Source organism: Diplodia seriata (genome assembly GCF_021436955.1).
Source record: "Diplodia seriata strain FDS-637 chromosome Unknown scaffold_10, whole genome shotgun sequence".
Classification (NCBI taxonomy): Eukaryota; Fungi; Ascomycota; class Dothideomycetes; order Botryosphaeriales; family Botryosphaeriaceae; genus Diplodia; species Diplodia seriata.
Genome location: NW_027117317.1, coordinates 199,967 through 217,680, shown reverse-complemented (window position 1 = coordinate 217,680; position 17,714 = coordinate 199,967). Strand labels below are relative to the sequence as shown.

The 17,714-nt window shown below is 57.6% G+C and overlaps 4 protein-coding genes across 4 annotated transcripts; 2 read left to right on the top strand and 2 right to left on the bottom strand.

Moving 5' to 3' along the window:
* Positions 1 to 2,454: 2,454 nt before the first annotated feature.
* On the top strand, positions 2,455 to 3,328 carry PMM1 (Phosphomannomutase 1; the record flags this gene model as incomplete). Its single annotated transcript, XM_066780669.1, has 2 exons — positions 2,455 to 2,556; positions 2,621 to 3,328. The coding sequence occupies 2 exons, from the start codon at positions 2,455 to 2,457 to the stop codon at positions 3,326 to 3,328; spliced, it is 810 nt and encodes a 269-aa protein (XP_066628615.1).
* Positions 3,329 to 3,848: 520 nt separating this feature from the next.
* Positions 3,849 to 7,394, bottom strand: SLS55_009267 (uncharacterized protein; the record flags this gene model as incomplete). The annotated part of the gene is made up of 7 exons (XM_066780668.1): positions 3,849 to 4,064; positions 4,155 to 6,229; positions 6,282 to 6,721; positions 6,769 to 6,866; positions 6,926 to 7,063; positions 7,114 to 7,142; positions 7,202 to 7,394. The coding sequence occupies 7 exons, from the start codon at positions 7,392 to 7,394 to the stop codon at positions 3,849 to 3,851; spliced, it is 3,189 nt and encodes a 1,062-aa protein (XP_066628614.1).
* Positions 7,395 to 7,849: 455 nt separating this feature from the next.
* On the top strand, positions 7,850 to 10,572 carry YTM1_1 (ribosome biogenesis protein ytm1; the record flags this gene model as incomplete). The annotated part of the gene is made up of 5 exons (XM_066780667.1): positions 7,850 to 7,933; positions 8,065 to 8,563; positions 8,612 to 8,830; positions 9,617 to 9,697; positions 9,836 to 10,572. 5 exons carry the CDS (start codon positions 7,850 to 7,852, stop codon positions 10,570 to 10,572), a joined length of 1,620 nt encoding a protein of 539 aa, XP_066628613.1.
* Positions 10,573 to 15,902: 5,330 nt separating this feature from the next.
* SLS55_009265 (uncharacterized protein) lies at positions 15,903 to 17,684 on the bottom strand (the record flags this gene model as incomplete). The annotated part of the gene is made up of 4 exons (XM_066780666.1): positions 15,903 to 16,460; positions 16,511 to 16,587; positions 16,672 to 16,966; positions 17,022 to 17,684. 4 exons carry the CDS (start codon positions 17,682 to 17,684, stop codon positions 15,903 to 15,905), a joined length of 1,593 nt encoding a protein of 530 aa, XP_066628612.1.
* Between the last annotated feature and the right edge of the window lie 30 nt (positions 17,685 to 17,714).

Sequence of the window (17,714 nt, the reverse complement as noted above, 5' to 3'; positions counted from 1 at the left end):
GTGGAACGTTCCTGGCAGGTCCGCACTTGGCTCCTGCAGCTCCGAGATCGTTTGCGGATGGGGAAGCGAGGTGGGGAAGGGATGGGCCAGGGTGTGGGATGGTGCAGCTGGAACGCGGGCCATGACGTAGAGTAGCCCCACAGATCCCTCCGCATGGGGATTGCGGAATGGCTTTCCCTTTGGGGCACGGTTCTACTGCCTTATCCCTAGCAATGCATGAGATTCGTTTCGGCGCCTTTGATAGACGAATGATAGACTGCTTTGTCGGCTTCTCCACAGTTTCCGTGAGGATGAATGCACACAATTAGCCCTCACGTAGTACCCTGTCTTGCGGAGATGTTGTACGATACATAGACCCGTGGGCAGTTGAAACCAAGGTCCGGACGTAGATGTGAGGCTCGAATGCAGACAAATCCGTCCAGCCAGTAGATTCTTCTGCCCACGTAGAGCGGGGCTCACAGGAGGGCTCGAAGCTTGTTGGTGGCTGGGCACGGCAAAAGAAACCAGACATGCTGGTCTGGTAAAGCTGATCGCGTGCCACACACTGCTGCGCGTCCGCCTCGACCTGCTGTTGGTCGCTTTGTTCCGTCCTGCTCCAGAGTTGCCCCCCTCCCGGCCGCTTTAGCATGCTGAAGTCGATTCCCCCCACCCAACAAGGCTCTCGGAATTGACACCCTCCAGACAAAGCTAGAGCTTATTTTCCATTTTCCGCGTCCTTTCAAGTAGGTCTGTGCTTGCGCCCGCATGACGTTGCTTGCGAACCGACGGCGACGAGAATGTTTCGAAGCGGCGAGGGCCATGGGAGAGGTTGGGCGAGCAAGCCACTGACGGAGAGGAGATTGGGGCTGACATGTGAACAGACGCGCTCTCACTACTGGACGGGAGCAGCAGCAGAGAGCAACTGCCCTCGCAGCTACGCGCCACCAATGACGTCGCTCGGCTTCAGCCCAGGGTCTCTGCTACCTAGTGGGAGCGTTAGCCCGATCGAGGGGGCGACGATGCCTGCTGCTCCGCATGCTTTACTGTGCTCGCTCGGACAATACGAGTAATGCGCGGCCAGACGCGTTGCGTTGGATGATGGCGATGAAGTTTGTACACAGTAAGCTCGCTCGCCCGAAGGAGCCGGCGGGAAGTCAGCTAGGCAGCTGGGCAAGGGCATCTCGTCCAGCCAGGCCAATCACGGGCGCAGCGATGAGCAAAGCGGACCGGGGCATCGGGACCATGGCAGGGGGCCCATGGACAAGTACGCCCAAGCAATATGCAATCCCAAGCGGCGGGGTAATGTGTTCATCATCAGGAGACTGTCATCGGCGCGCTCGCATGACTCTGCTGGGGAACGGCGGATGAGCAAGGCTCCCGAGATGCAGCGGCCCGTCACCGTCGCTGTGCGCTGGGAGCTGAGGGGAGCTCTTTATTATTAATAAGAGGGCCCCTCCCATTCGAAGGCCTTACGCCTTGTGCATTCAACGCAACATCAACCATCCTGCCGTGTCACCAGGCTCTAGCACTCAGTCATCATGGCCGACAACGGAAACTCCGGTACCAACCGCCGCCGCGTATGTCTCGAGTCCGTGTGTTGTGGGCTCACTTGTTACTGACGCCGTCCGCGCTTCAGTCATCCGCCTCCGAGCGCTTTGCTTCTCTGCAGGCCCACAAGCGGGATGCGGGCAATGAGCGCGCATCTGCTGCTCGCGCCAGCTTCTCCGACCAGCGACCAGCACCCGGCTTCCTCGGCAAGCTGTGGAATGAGTGAGATGTTCTGCTTCTTCCTCGCGACCTGCCTGCTGACGGCCATTGTGCAGCTTCACCCGTGGTCCCGCAACATCCAACTCGAACGCTGCTGGGGCTGGAACTGCAAGCGGTGCCAGCGCCGGGACCAAGTAAATGTGTGGTGCAGTGGTGCAGAGGACCCACTAGTACTGGGGAAGATGAGGTTGTAAGATTGACGCCGGGATGCGAGAAAGGGAAAGAGGGCGTTCTGGGTGTTTATGATTGATGATGTCGGGTATGACTTGCTTGGCCGCTCTCTATGCTGTACTCTAGTAGCGTTGTTCTCACAATGGGAGGTGAAACCCCAAAGATATACGCATTCCAGGTCTCATGGGCTGCCCCGCACCGTTGTGGGGAACAAAGCTCGCAGCAGCAACAAGCGACGACAGCGCAGGTGCAAGGGACAGCTCGACAGCTTCTCCACCCGCTGCAAACGCGACAAACACGATCCGACGCGGCGGCCCCCTCCCCGCGTCGCGCGTTGCTCACCGCCCAGGGGCCCGTCTCGGCCAGGCGCGAGGGGCTGCCCGTGGCACCAACCATCATTTTGCCGCTGCGTAAGCTTCCGTCCACGTTGACAACTTCTCCCTCACGCTCGTTCTATAATATTGCCTCGGGCCTTCCAGTTGCTCCTCCGTCCCCAGCGCGCGCCCGTTCCCAATCTTCAGAAGATTCTCCAACACAATGGCTCAGGCCGCCTCCGTCTACCCCCCGCTAAACCAGCGCCCCGTCAAGAACACTGTGTGCCTCTTCGATGTCGACGGCACCCTCACGCCCGCCAGACGGGTGAGTCCCCATTGCAGACAGCGAACCCCTCGGGAATTTTCTGACCAGCCCTCTGTGAAAACAGGACGTGTCCCCGGAGATGCTCCAGCTTCTCTCGGAGCTCCGGCACAAGGTTGCCATCGGCTTCGTCGGCGGCTCGGACCTGATCAAGCAGCAGGAGCAGCTGGGCACGCACCAGATCGCCGTGACTACGCTTTTCGACTACTGCTTCGCCGAGAACGGGCTGACGGCCATCCGGCTGGGCGAGTCGCTGGCGTCGGCCTCATTCATCGGCTGGCTGGGCGAGGACAAGTACAAGCCGCTGGTCAACTTCTGCCTGCACTACATCGCCGACCTCGACATCCCCGTCAAGCGTGGCACCTTCGTCGAGTTCCGTAACGGTATGATCAATGTCTCGCCCATAGGCCGTAACGCCAGCGTCGCCGAGCGCAACGAGTTCGAGGCCTACGACAAGGTGCATGGCGTGCGCCCCAAATTCGTTGACGCCTTGCGCAAGGCCTTCCCCAACTACGGCCTCACCTTCAGCATCGGCGGCCAGATCTCCTTCGATGTCTTCCCCGCCGGCTGGGACAAGACCTACTGCCTGCAGCACATTGAGAATGAGAAGAACCTGCCTGGTGGCGTTGACTACACCACCATCCACTTCTTCGGCGACAAGACCCACAAGGGAGGCAACGACCATGAGATCTACGAGGACCCCCGTACCATCGGCCACAGCGTCACCAGCCCCGAGGACACGGCCGCCCAGCTGAAGCAGCTGTTCTTCTCGTGAAACAAGGTCAGATCGTCGCTGCGAGGGCGGTTGCAGCAAGTACGAAGGACAGGCGGTGTATCAAGGTGACGAGCCCGATGCAACCCCCTTACATTCAGGCCTCAGGCTGTAACGAAGCCCAAGAAAATCAAAGGACATGAGAAGCGGGTCAAGACGGGAAAACTTGGGACGAGGTCGAGACGAGATGTCTTGTTTTTTTTTTCTTCCTCCGTAGACAGGAACAGAGTTATACCCACCAATTCACTCAATTGAGCATTCTGCCACTCGATGCGGCATTGAATTCCCATTTTGTACTTGTATTCTACCACAAAGTATACGCTAATCCGAGAGAGTGTGTCGCTTGTATTTGTTCATCGTTTGCCGAGCAGCTCCCCTCAGGCTTACCGGTATATGCACTCTATTCACCAGCGGGCCCCTGGAATATCTGAGCCGGGATATTTACTGACCTGTCTCGCACAGTCTCTTCAATCATCAACCCGCATAGCCCACATGGTGTTGTACACACAAATGTGGCAATCGGCTACTCTTCGTCACTTTCGTCGTCCTCGGTGCCATCCTCGCTACCCTCTTCCTCGTCGTCATCTTCACCTTCACCGTCATCGTCGTCCTCGTCCTCGTCCTCGGCCTCATCTTCCTCATCGCCAGGTTCAGGCTTGAGCCCGTAGTCGTCCTGGAAGGATGCCAAGGTGCGGACCTCTGGCTTGAATCCTACGGATTCGAGGTTCTTTTTAAGATCCTAATCGAGGGTAAGGGGTCAGCGGAAAGCAGGTTACAGGGGAACTCCTCGAAGCAGACAAAGGGGAGGGAATGTTGAGGGGTCACTTACTTCTTCCATGATGGTGGCGCAAGTGACGACTACGTTCGCCTTACCCGGCAGAAAGACGGGCAGCACGAATTCCTTCAGCACGGCCTTGATGTCGTCCAGGCCCACCTCGCGCACCTTCTCCAGCATGCCCTTGTTCCAGTCCTTGGGGATGCCCTTGACGACCTGGTTGACGAAACCGAGCGTCGCCGCCGACACCATGGTGGGCTGCTCGTCGGCGAAGCCTTCGACGATGGTGCTGATGGCGCCTTCAAGAGCATGCTTTTCGAACGGCCGCGCGCCCGAGATGAAGTCTTCGACGACGCCGCGGCTCGTGCTGTACGCCTTGAACGTGTCGGGCGACCGGTAGATGCGGTAGCCGAGGAGGCCGGTGTCTGTTCCGCGCGCGAACGAGGTGCCGTAAGCGAGGCCAGTGCCGCGCACAGCGACCCAGAGAGGTCCCTCAACAGCCTCAAGGTAGGAGAGCGCAACCATGAGGGCTGGGAGCGAGGGGTGCTGGTACGAGTCCGGACCACGCGCGGTGAAGAGCGCGTACGACGAGTCGATGGTGGACATGGGGATCATGTAGTTGAATTGACCCGGGTTCTTGGCCGCGTCGCTGAGCGCGTCCCTACGAGAGTCCAGGGGCGCAAGCGGCTGCGTTGTGTCCAGGTCGACCACGAAGGGCTTCCAGGCGGCCACCGGATCGGAGAGCTTTGAGACATCGGCAACGACGAGAACACGCATGTTCGAGAAACGCAGGAGGCTCTTGCGCAAGTCCTCCAGACGGCCGATCACAGCATCTGGATCCTTCGCAAGAAGTTTGTTGATGCGCTTCAAGTAAAGAGCCTTGACCAGCGTGTTCTGCGTGCGGCTGGAGGAAATGGGCGCGTAATGAAGCATGGAATCGACGGCATAGGCCATGTCGTGGCCACTCCGCTTCTCGTCCGGGATATCTGCCAACATCTTAGTGAGAGTAGCCTTCAGCCGCTCAACATCGAAAACACTGTTGAAAAGAATGTCTTTGAGCCACTTGATGGCAGTTTCGTACATCTCGCGCTCGACAGACAGCCTGACGCGAAGAAGCTCCGAGTTTCCAATGGCAGACCCCGCATCGATCCTGTAGGTGACAGTATCCTTCTCAAGTTCCGTCACAACTTGTTCAAATTCCAGGCGCTTCCCGTCACGCACAATGGGGGTGGTGAAGAAATTGTTGATGTAGACCGTCAGAAGAGGCTTGAGATGCAGAGGAATCGAGCCCGTGCAGAGGACGAAGCTCACGTGGACAAAGTTGGTTGGTATCGATTCAAAGTGAACGAAGAGAGGGATTTCGCTCTTGTCCTGGTCGACATGCTTTTGGACGTCGTTGTCAAGGTCACCCAGCTCCTTAGCAAGACCGGAGCGAGCAGTCGTCGTCGGGATGAAGTGAATAGACTCAACGCCAGGGACCTTGAACGACTCCAGGATTTCCGGGGGAATTGGCTTGTCGTTTTCAGCCTTGGCTTCCTCGAGCTTTTGGGCGAGCTTCTTCAGGCCTTCCTCGCCCAGACGCTCTCGCTGGTCCTTCACGCGAGCTTTCTCGTCACTCTTGAGCTTCTTGGAAAGCTTCCGCGAAGGGACGCCCAGGATCGACACGTGATGGGCGTCAGCAAGCCATTTCGACAGGAAGTCTCGCCACTGCTTATCAGTCCACTTTTTCAGGCTCTCAAACACTCTCAGGGAATGAAGGCCGTCGTAGAGAGTCGATCCGTCCCGCTCGCCGAAAAGGTGGTCCTGGATGATGGCGTCGGCGAATCTGTCCAGCGAATTCTCTGTTGTGAGCATGACCTGTTTCTTCAAGCGGTCTATGCAATCGGACATGTATGTCATGTCGACAGGCTTCGAAGCGGCCTCCTTGAGAATCTCAAAGAACCTCTTCTCAACCTCCGAGAGTTTCTCGGTGGCGACGGCGCTGAGCGTGAACCACACAACCGTATCTGTCCGGTTGTCCGTCTGGTAGTAGACGGCGCTCGCAATCTGCTCCTTCTCAACGATGACGTTCTCAAGAAGTGAGACAGAGGATTCTGCCAGGTAGGTGAGGAGCACGTCCATTGCCGTACCTGTGCATATTAGCATCCAAGCCCAACGCAGCAGAGATGGCGGTCGGCTCACCGTTGAGAATGTCGTTGCACTTGGGGCCGAAGAACCCTATCAAAATCTCCCCTGTAGACTCGTCGTCTTCGGGAAACTCAACGGTGTCAATGATGGTCTTGGACAGGGGAAGTGTCGGGTCCGAATCAACCCACGGCCTTTTGAAGGGTGCGTCGAGCGGGGGCATGGCATCCAGGATGCCGTTCTCGAACTTGTCCAGAATGGAGAGGAGGTTCTCATGGTCCACTTCCCCGGTGATGACAAGGCAGAGGTTCTTCGGCTGGTACATGTCCTTGTGGAATGCCCGAATGCGGTCTGCGGTGAGCACACGCAACTGCTCCATCATGCCGCCAGTCTCATAGCGGAAGCCGTTGCCCTCGGGGTAAAGGAGACGGCGGGCGTGGAGTTCCATGAGCTCTCCCTGGGTGTTCTGCACCCCCTGCATCTCGGAATAGACCACCCTGATGAAAGGTTAGAGGTGAGGTGGACAGCAGCACGGAACACGTACCCGGCATCCTTGCCAGTGCCATCGATATGGTGGACCTCGGTGTAGCATCCCTCGTCAGTCAGCGTCGGGAGCAAGACGTGCTCGAGGTAAACAGGGAGCTACACGGCGGGGTCAGTGAAGCTGGCCGGAGGCGCGAAGGAGGGCAGGGCAAACGCACGATCTGGGCAAAGCCATCCCACCCAGCCGTGTCGAGGGTATAGGCCGTGTGGTCAGTGGCAGTCCAGGCGTTCGTGTTTGAGTAAGCTCTCGTGGCCAGACGGTCGAGCACGCCCTTGTACTTGTAGCTTCTCGAGCCCTGGGCCAGGGTTAGCAGAGCCAAAAGGGTGGCGGGCGTGGATTGCTTACCATGAAGCATAGGTGCTCTAGGGTGTGCGCTGCTCCCGTTAGTACGTGAGCGCCTAGTGTCCGCAAAACCCTCACAAGCTTCACCTACGAGCGCCTGAATCGTCATGAATCTCGGTAGCAAGAGCAAAGTAGCCGTTGACCTTGGGGCCCTTGCGGTCAACGACGACGACCCTCATGCCGGTCCTCGAAGACTCATACTGAGAAAACTTGGCGGGGGCATAGTCTGCCTCGAATTGCTGGATCGTCTTGAAGTGAGACTTGCTGTTGACCAAGCCCGGCATGATGGCGAGCGGGGCAGCAGCACTCTTCCGACGAAGAGGGTCTAGGAGGCTGGAAATGGAGTTAGAGCAGAACGGCGGAGGCACGACGGGTCTGCTGGGCAGTTTAAGGAGGGAGCCATGGCGGGCGATGGAGCATGGCGGCGGCATGGCAAAGGTGACGAGCAACGGCGGGGTGCAGGGGACATGGCAGCGAGCGGCGAGGCCGAGGAGCAGCAGTCGCCCGTAGTCGCCCGCCCCGGGGCGCGGACATAGATTGCGGCTGCAGTCCTGGAGGGGGTCGGGGAGGGTACATACAGCTCTGGGTGGCACAAGGTCGAGGAAGAGGGATGCGGAGGGCGTTGCGGGCGGGCGTGCGGCCAGCCTTTTCGACGCTGACGTCTGTTGCCGGAGCTCTTCCGCAGCTCCTCATGCCAGCGGACAGCTTGGCCACCTCGACTCCACCCCCACCGCTCCCCATGCCGCCCATTCTGACCCCCCAGACGCTGGGCCGCGTCGTTCTCGAGTCCGCCGAGCATGGCGCCTACCCCGACAGCGAACATGTCGCCTCGGCCCAGCTGCCGCCCGCCGCCTTTCCCACCTTGCTCGACGGCCTCGCGACAGCCCGAACTGAAGTCAAGGCGCGTCGCCCGTGTCGCCCCGCCGTCCGCGCTGTCTGCTGACGTCTCTGCAGGCTGAGATCCGCGCCCTGAGCCGCCAAGCCGCCCCCGACGTCGACGGCTGGATTGCCCAGGCTAAGCTGCTGCAGGCCGACATTGCGCGCTCCCGCGCAACTGCCCATGACATTGTCCAGCAGGCCGAGGCCGCCACCACCCTCCACGCCAGCGTCCGGGACGCCTCCAGCAAGGCCGCCCTCCTCAAGAGCGAGCTCGCCTTCAATGCCACCCTTACCGCCACCCTCGAGCGCATAAAGCACGCCTCGGACCTGTTGGACGAAGCCCAGAGCGCCGCTCGAGAACACGACATCATTGCGGCGCTGGACAAGATGAAGCAGGCCGACGACTTTACAACACACCTGGGCCCGTTCAGGGACACCAGGATAGCCGGCGTTCTGCACAAGCGCCTGAACCAGCTGCGCGACGCTTTGGCTGAAAATGCAACCCGTGCCTGGAATCTCCTGCTTGTGGCCGACATTCCCGGCCGGTCGGCAACAATCAACGACCAGGCCGACAGTAAGTGCGCGAGCACGACTTGTCGTTTGCTGTTCTGAATTGTCATAGATATAAGCCTCCCCACCGTCGTCGACGCCCTCTCCCGACTCGGCACTCTTGATGCTGCTGTTTTCAAGTTCCAGAAAACCTTCGAACATGCCATTGTCAAGCCTCGGCTGGCCTCGAGGGCCAGCTCCAATGCTGCCGTCGTTTGGATAGCTGATAATACCATTGAGGTTTCTGCTGGTGTGGCGCCATCGGACGTGGGAGCCACGGTGGCCGACGTTCGTCAAATTTGCGACTTCCTCAGCAAACGGCTCCCGGCGTCCATATCCACCACTTTGTGTGAAAAACTGCTGCCGGGTGTTGTTTCCCGGCTGATTGCTGGCTGGCTGGATCCTTCGATCCCTGTTTCGCTTGACCACCTTGGTCCGTTTCAAAATACTCTTTCATCAGTATCCCATCTTGCACGCTACATCGAGGAGCTGGGCTGGCCATGCGAGCATCTTCATGAATGGGTGGACAAGGCCCCGCGCAACTGGCTTGCGCGTAGAAAGGAAGACGCGTTGGCATCAGTGCGGGCGTTATGTTCTCAAGGTATACAACAAAAGAAAGAAGTAGAGCGCGTAGAAACGCAGATGGTGTCTCGTGACGACGCAATTATGGCGGCAGAGGCGGGCGAGGAGGCTGACGAAGGATGGGATGCATGGGATAACGACGATAGTGAAAAACTATCCGAAGCCACCAAGGCCGAGGACGAAAAACACGGGACGTTGCACGTGGAGGAGGAAGACATGGACGCGGATGCTTGGGGTCTGGATGATGACGCCGAAGGGGACAATGCCACTGAGACAAAATCAGAGAAGGGCTCAAAAGGCAATCCGGAGGAGGAGGATACGGATGCTTGGGGTTGGGGCGAAGATGAAGAGGCTGGAGATGCTGGAGCTGCAGACAACCAGAAGGTTTTTGCAACTCAGCAGCAGCCGTCGAAGCCGAATGGGGGAACGGAGCGGTCGGCGCCACAAGAGCGGGAATTGACATTAAGGGAGAAATACACGGTCACAGGCATACCAGACGCCATCATGGAGGTCATTACCCAGGTGATCGCCGATGCTCAAGCGCTCGCACAGTCGAAGTCGGTCGCCTTCCTTCCCAGTACGTTCCAGTGCTAACAGTTCGCCAGTTTCTCTGGTTCCCCAATCGCACCTGCTGGCGCTGGTCTTTACTCAATTCCCACGCTTGTCTTGGCCATGTACCGAGCGACGGCCCCGGTTTACTACGCCAACGACGCAGCCGGGAACATGTTGGCTTACAACGACTCCACTCGCTTGGTGAACGAGGTGCGCGATTTTCTGGTCCAACAGGCCAGGACGGATGAGTCGTCAGATCTGCCGCAGTCGTCTAAGCCATCAAGCCGTCTGCGGCTCGATGCCGACCTGAAGGCCATTGAGAGCTTCAGCAAACGCGCGTACGGCAAGGAAATGGAGTCACAGCGAACCATCCTGCGGGATCTGCTTGACGGAGCGCAGGGCTTTAGCAATTGCACGACAGCGCCATTCGCAGCTGAATGTGATAATGCTGTTTCGATGACGGCGGATCGGATCCGGGATGTCGCCAAGCAGTGGACCGGCGTGCTGTCACACTCAGCCCTGCTGCAGTCGCTGGGCTCTCTTCTAGCAACGGTGCTCAACAAGATGATTGTCGACATCGAGGACATGAGCGACATCTCCGAGGAAGAGTCCAAGCGACTCCGCGACTTCTGCAACCGCGTGTGCGAGGTCAGCGACCTGTTCAAGCAGCCGGGACAGCAGGGTGACATGACGGGTATCTACACGCCCAACTGGTTCAAGTTCCAGTATCTCAGCGAGATTCTTGAGAGTAGCCTGGCCGACATCAAGTACTTGTGGACCGAAGGCGAGCTCAAGCTTGAATTCGAGGCGGACGAGGTTGTAGATCTGATTGAGGCGCTTTTCGCAGACAGCGACTATCGGAGGCGGGCAATTGCAGACATCAGGAGGCATGCGCGGTGAGGATACGACTCAAGAAGTCAATGGCACTAGACTCGAGGCAGGAGAAAGAACAATGTGCGTCTGTCGTGAAGATGATTGAATTCTAGGCCGTCGGGTTCGCCGACTGTGATCCGGGCGGGTCTGGCCGAAGCAGCGGGATGACGTCCCGTCAAATCCTCAAAATCAATTCCCGCTGTAACCTTCCCCGCCATCGACACCTTCTCCTAAGCGCCCCACGTTTATCCACCCACTCTAAACGCCGTACCGGTGCATGTTGCGCTGCCTGCTAGCGTAAATTTGCACAAGAGCGACGTTGAGGCACGAAAGAACTCGTTAGCCAAACCTCTGCCGCATACCTCGGGACTCTTCCGCACGCGACAAGCACGCCTCACGGACGGCGAATGCCCTCCGCCACCGCAGCGCCTGGGATGGCGCATGCGCCCCTCCCTCCCTCCTTCAACGCCTACCGCATCCTCTGCCTCCCTGCCCCCTTCGCGTCTTCTGCTTCCTCCACGCCGACCACCCTCTCTGCCTCGACCATCAAGTCCGCGTACCGCCGCGCCCTCCTGGCGCACCACCCGGACAAGTTAACCGCATCCCCATCGTCGCCCGAGCACGTCCGGGGCGGCAAAAATCAGCGGCATGATGGCGGAGGCAAGACGACGGGCAGGGACTACACCGTCGACGACGTCACGCTCGCGTACAAGACGCTGCTTGACCCCGCCGCACGCGCGGCGCACGACCGATCGCTGCGGCTGAATTCCAGGCCTGGATTTGCAGCAACAGGGAAAGAATACGAGGACGAGGACGAGGACGAAGAACAGTGGCGGCTCGGCCTCGAGGCCGTGGATCTTGACGACCTGGCGTACGACGAGGGAGGCGATGAGGATGACGGCGGCGGCGGCCGGTGGTGGCGGGGTTGCAGATGCGGCGAGAACAAGGGCTTCATCGTGGATGAGGCCGCGTTAGAACGGGCTGCCGCCGCGGCCGGGACGGGGGCTGGCGAGGTGCTGGTGGGCTGCGTGGGGTGCAGCTTGTGGATTCGCGTGGGATTTGCCGTCGCCGAGGATTGAGCGGATCCGTCCAGTTGGCCGTTTATGGCTTTCTAGCCTTGGGAGAGACGCGGGCGGGATTGTGAATGCGCCCGTGGGTGCTCGCTCTCTCGACCGAGCTGCCTAGTTCGGTGCTAACAGGTGATGGCCGAGAAATAGAGCGGCGGTGGGCCTCCCCGGCACCTACAATGCTGTGGCGCTTTTCTTTGGCCTGGATGAGGAGCCGCATTTGATCCCGAGGCACAAAGCTGTGGCTTACCCCCAAGGGCCTTTTAGCACCGCTCTGACCCGATCGGCAACTATGCAGACGGCTTCTAGAGAACGGCAAGCTAGACTTCTATGGCTTCTTGGTACTAGACGACGCGAAGGGGTTTTTGAGCTCGGACGGTCGAGCAGCTCCTAATATCAGAAGGCTCCAAAGAAACAACCTATGTAAGGTCGTTCAGGTGATAGTCACGTTGACCAGGCCCATAAGCAATTTAGCCGTCTATTTCGACTCTGGCAACAGATAGTCTCCTTGGAAAATAAGAAAGGGTAAAGGGGTGTAATGTGGATGAACTTCCATCTATCTAAGGTTCCTGTGTATATGTGCGACAAGGGCAGAAGCGAAGTGAAGCGACCCAAGGAAAGACATGAAATGAGCGGAGCTGCTCAGCGTTAGATCAATATATATGAAATAAGAAGTAAATGGACAAAGTGAAGAAAGTACCAAAGCTACAGATCATCAATTCGACGCACTTTCCCAAATATTTCGGTCAAAGGAGCAAGGAAAATTACATGTAGGACGAGTGCTGGAAATTTATAAATCATCAAACAACATGAGCAGGGGAAAGTGGAAGCCATAGCAGAGAAAAAGCGCGAAAAGAATACTCAAGCTAGGAACAACTTCGCCAAAAGCCTATCGAAGAAGACTGACATGTCCTTTGGGTCTGCTCCCTGCTGTGTAAGACTTCCTCCTGTTTCTGATAAGACCCCCGGTCTCCTTCTTGCTTCTTCGGCTACAAACTTCATTCCCATCACCTTTAGTGCATATCGACCCTTGTTCCTCCGTTGGGCCAAATAACTTCTCGCGTTCGTCAACGAGGTCTTTAACGAAGTGACGAACCATGCAGAGACGGCGTCCTGGTCAAGTTCTTGCTTTCTACGCTTTAGAGACGATGCAGGCCCCAGGTCTTGCAGTCGCGTGTAATGACATCCTTGGTAACAGATGCGATAGAAAGAGATGAGGCGATCGACGGCCTCCTCATTGATGGTCGATAGTAATGATGCCGGCTTATCATTGTCACCACGCTCGTTAAGAGGCATGGATGAAAACGAAAGGCTAGGAGAGGTGAAATGGGGTGGCTTCTCGGGTCCATAAACAGCTAGTTTGAAGTCCGTGGGAATGTCCATCCCGGTATTGCAGCTGTTACAGTCCGGGGTCGAAACGTCAAAGTGCGCGTGATAAGGCTCTTTTGCAGCGTGGTATTGAGCACTCTCCACGGCCATACAGAGAATCGCAAATGTTGCAAGGACAACTGGCCAGTCGATACAGCGGCGAGCGAGGCAAATGTCCTCCAGCCGATTCAGCGATTCACGAAGGAAATCCTGGGCGAGATGCGGGATAACAGCACCCAGCTGACCTCGAATGAAACAGGGAGTCATGGTTCGAACGTCTCCAGCCTCGCGCGAGAATGTGAAAAATAGTGGTACAGACGGGTCGAGCCTCATGTTATCGCTGATATGAACGAGTACCAAGAGCTTGAGGGCAGTGTGAAGAAGATGTCTGTGGGTCGCCTGGTAGAGAGGTGATGAGCGGTTCGCGCCAACAAGAACGAGGGGTGGGGGAAACATACGTCTGCGAGATCCCGATAGAACATGTACACATGCTTGAGGACTTTAAAAGGCGAGTTAAATAGCGGGAACTCGCGAAAATATTGCTCCTCGTTCACCAGTTTTGACAAGTGCTCATCAAGTTCATGGCGGAGGCCAGCTGTGTCAGCCAGGATGGCTGGAAGAACTCTGTGGTAGTCTTGACGCGGACGGCTGCTCAAACCATCCCCATTGGCGATGACTGGCCACTCATACACGACGTGGCTGTGGTACAGCTGCCTGGGTTGGTCTGGAATGACCCTCTGGACTTCCCGAAGTAACGGAGGCCCAAATCCGAGCATGAGATTGACAAATGATACCTCAGACGAGATTTTGTATGCTCCAGGACCGAGGTAGGAATCAAGCGTTCGTTCCATAGGACACCAGCCCATTTTATCTGTTGTTTCAGGCCATCCGTCAGCATCTCACATTTACAGGCAATGGTCTGGCCACTCTGTATACTGTCGCGCTTGGGCAAATGTGGCCAGTGGGAAGCCAATAAAGTGAGCTGTGATACTCGCCCGTTCCAATGCACGCGAAGGAAGTATGGAGGGACGTCAGGATGCAAGCTGTTCTTGGTGCACACAAGGCTCCCCATTTTCTTTTCGTTTCTCTATCTCTGACCCCGCCGTTGCGCACTTTGGGGATGATGATGATGAACCACGAGACCCACCGGAGAGCATTGAAGATGTTAAATCCTCTAAAGTCTTGCCACGGCAGGGTTGCCGCACGAGATCGGACCGGAAGTGCTCAATACATGCTTTGCATGGAATTCCAGGGTCGCACTGTCAGAGGGTATGGTGAGTCATGTATGGTTCCAAAGGTCCCAAGTAAACAGAAAAGGCGCACGCTGCGTGTCGTTCTCTTCGTTCCATTCGTGCGGAGGGAGAGTCAAGTATCTTACCTTTTCCTTCCTCTGCCTACAGCTTTCGCAGGCCTTGACTCGGCGCATGAGAGCTGCCTCCTTCTTCTGAGCCGGGGTAAGAGGGTTCTTCCGGCCCCTTGGCTTCTTTCCGTTGAGAGGATTCTCGGCGCCATGGAGGAGGAGCTGACCTGGCTCTCCACCAGGCCGAAAGTGGATGAAACTGAGGGCGTTCCTCGCAGCGTTGGATCCAATGCTCGAGGAGATAGTTCGTCTAGGCTGCTCGGCAGTCTGGCGGCGCGCTCTTTGCACATAAGCTGGCCTGGGTAGCTGTGGCGAGAACTTCCAGCTGGATACATGCGGTTGAAGGGGAGTTGGCAAAGCGTTTTGCTGAGGCGGTGCCAGATGTTGATTCTGCTTATGTGTAGCGTATAAGACGTCGAAGCTTCGGTCAGAGTTGAACGATGATCCGGTATAAGCTAGACTCGGCTCAGAGCAGAACGAGTATTCAGAGAAAGCCTGGCCACTGGGCTGAGGAATTGGAATACTGCCGACAGAGCTGTTAGAGGAAGAAGGCTCAGAGAAAGCGCTGTCGGCGAAAGCGCCACCGCCAGGTCCGGCCAGCAAGAGAGGGTTGAAAGGCTCGGAGTTGAACTTGTTGCAGGAAGCCATGAGGTCGTCTGGGAGACAGTCCATGGTGGGGCTCACGGCAGCAGAGTCGAAGGTAGTATTCTCCCACTCCCGCAGGCCTTGGGTGAGAGCAGACAAGCCAGGATATGAGGGCATGTCAAAGCATGGTTGCAAGTGAACCGAGGGTGAGGTCGGGGAGGCATCGTGAAGGAGATTAAAGTCGGCCCCGTTGGGGGCCGGCATTAGATCAGGCTGGTCGCCAAACTGGTTGCCCATGCCGAGAAGGCCATCCCGGAATTCGGTATCGCCGCTGAAGGCGAGGGTATGGTCCCAATTGGAAGCGAAGTCAGGCAGTTCGTTGACGGCGAAGTCAGGCACGCGGGATTGGGGTCTGGCAGCCATCTAAAACACAATCCTTCACTGATGGGTACGTCAGCCAAGGCTCAGCTGCTGGTGGCACTTGAACATACAGGTACTGCAGTGCTGGCACAGTTGACGCGTGGAACCGATTCAGAGGAAAGGGATGGCGGGAAGCAGATGATTGTCGGGAGACCGCGTCGGACGCAAAAGGAGACGACGACTGAGGCCGTGAAGCCGAACATTGTTATAGGGAGCGTGGTGCGCAAGGCCGGGCGGCAAGGCAGCGGCGATGCGGCTCTGATGGCTGCCTGCTCGGCGGCCTCCGCGCAGAGTCGTGCCAGTCGGAGGGGGCGCGCTTATCACGTTGCAGGGCGGACGAGGCAGTGGCCAACGATCGTGACTGCCTTGTCGCACCAGATCGGCTTTCCCGCCTCCCCGCACGCTCACCGGTGAAGCCGTGCAGGGCGGGTGGCCGTCGGCGCCAGATACGGACATGCAAGGCGGATTTGCTCATGGGCGTTGGCCCCAGAAAGCCGCTAGAACGCCCATGGAAACCATCCTTCCCCGCCCGACCACAGCCCACCTGACCGTCACCTTTACGCGCCAATGCTCCATCCGGCACCCACCCCGTCGCCCACAAATCCCGGGTAAGAGTGCAGGTCCGATACCGCAGCCTCGCTGAACCCGCTTTGCCCCGCGTCATGCAGCTCCGACAGCGCATCCCGTCCCGACGTCGGCCTGCTCAGGCGTGTGCCTGAGCCGCTGCTAAGCTCAGCACGCTCTCGAAGCGGAAGCCTCTCCTCGTACGCCGACAAGTACACCCCTCCAGAGCTCGCTTCACATGCCTCGGGTACAGCTGGCTCAGAGCTGTCCATCTGCTCCCGGAGGATCTTGACTTGCTTCTTGATGACACGCCAAAGCTCGTATCTATCCAGCGGCGACCCCTCGTCCTCGTCCTCCGAGTCGGATGACTCGCTATCTTCTCCCGAGTGCGCCAGCTGCAGCAGCATTGCCACAAACGCCTCTTGGAGGAATGCAAAGCTAAATTCGTCGGTGATGTCGGCAATGGCGGGGCAAAGCTTCTCGGGAAAGTCGATTGTCTTTTTGCCCTTGAGCTTATCACGCCAATATTGGCAGTAAAGGACCCTCTCGTCCTATGAAAGCCATCAGCAAGCCGCTCCTGTTCGCTTGCGGGTAAACCTACTCTCGACGGCAGCGGAAAGAGATACTTGCGATCAAATCTACTCGGCCGCTTGGTGAGACCGGGGTCGAGCTTATCCACTGGTCAAGTTAGAATCGCGTGAGTCCTGTCCGGGAAAGCTGTCTCTCGCTCGCCGGCACAGCGTCTGAGGTGTTGAAACTTACGATGGTTGGTGCTGGCGATCATGAGAATGCCGTCGTTCGAGGCGAGTCCGTCGACTTCATTGAAAAAGTAGCTTCGGCTTTGGTCGGTGACGACTGTGTCAATGTCCTCGAGCACGAGAAGGCATGGGCTCATCTGCCTCGCCAGGCGGAAAACATCGCCGAGCATATACGTGTACGGCGCATTCTTGACGTACAACGTCGGGATTGACGGATTGCGCTCGGAGAGCTCATGCATCATTGCTTTGATCGAAATGGTTTTGCCGTTGCCTGCAGGGCCGTGGAAGATCAAGCCTCGCTGTGTGGCGTTAGCACACTGGCAGCCCTACTCTGGTATGTGAAGACTGGCTAACCTTCCATGCGATACCGTAGTCCTCGTATACGTCCCTGTTGTCAAAGAACTTTCTGGAGACGTCCCTGAGGGACTTCTTCGTCTTCGGATCCAGGATGACTTTGTCCCAGCTTGCTTTCTCGACCTGCTTCCACAGCTCCGAGCTCCTGCTCCAGTACCCATCATAAACGTAGATCGCCTTGGATTGGGACATCCAGGTACCAATTGCCCTGAGAAGTGCATCGACGATGGAGGACGACGAGGAAGGAGTCTCTCCGTCGACTGGCTCTTTCAGAACATACTGGAGAGTCGAGTATCCGATCTTGACGGTGTACAAGATGAAGTCTTCATTTGCCCACTTGTAGTGGTACTTGGCGAAGAAGTTGGCCTGTGCAATCGAAACCGATGACGACGGGCCGCCGCCACTGACTCCGCGCCATTGAATGACCGGCTCAGACTCTCGGTCTAGTTCTGCGGTGGCGTGACCAGCGGCTGAAAACTGGAGCAGCGGGCAGTTTCCTTCCGGAACAGTGGTGACAATCAGCTGCGGATGCTGTGCACGCAAGGAGGAAACAAGCTGGACATCCAAATCAATCTTCTTGGCGGCGGTCTGCGAGTGATACTCATCAAACAGCCGATCGCCACCGGACTGGGAGATGATGGAGAAGGAATCGTCAGCCGGCATGTCGGATGTCACCTGGCTTGATATGGTTGT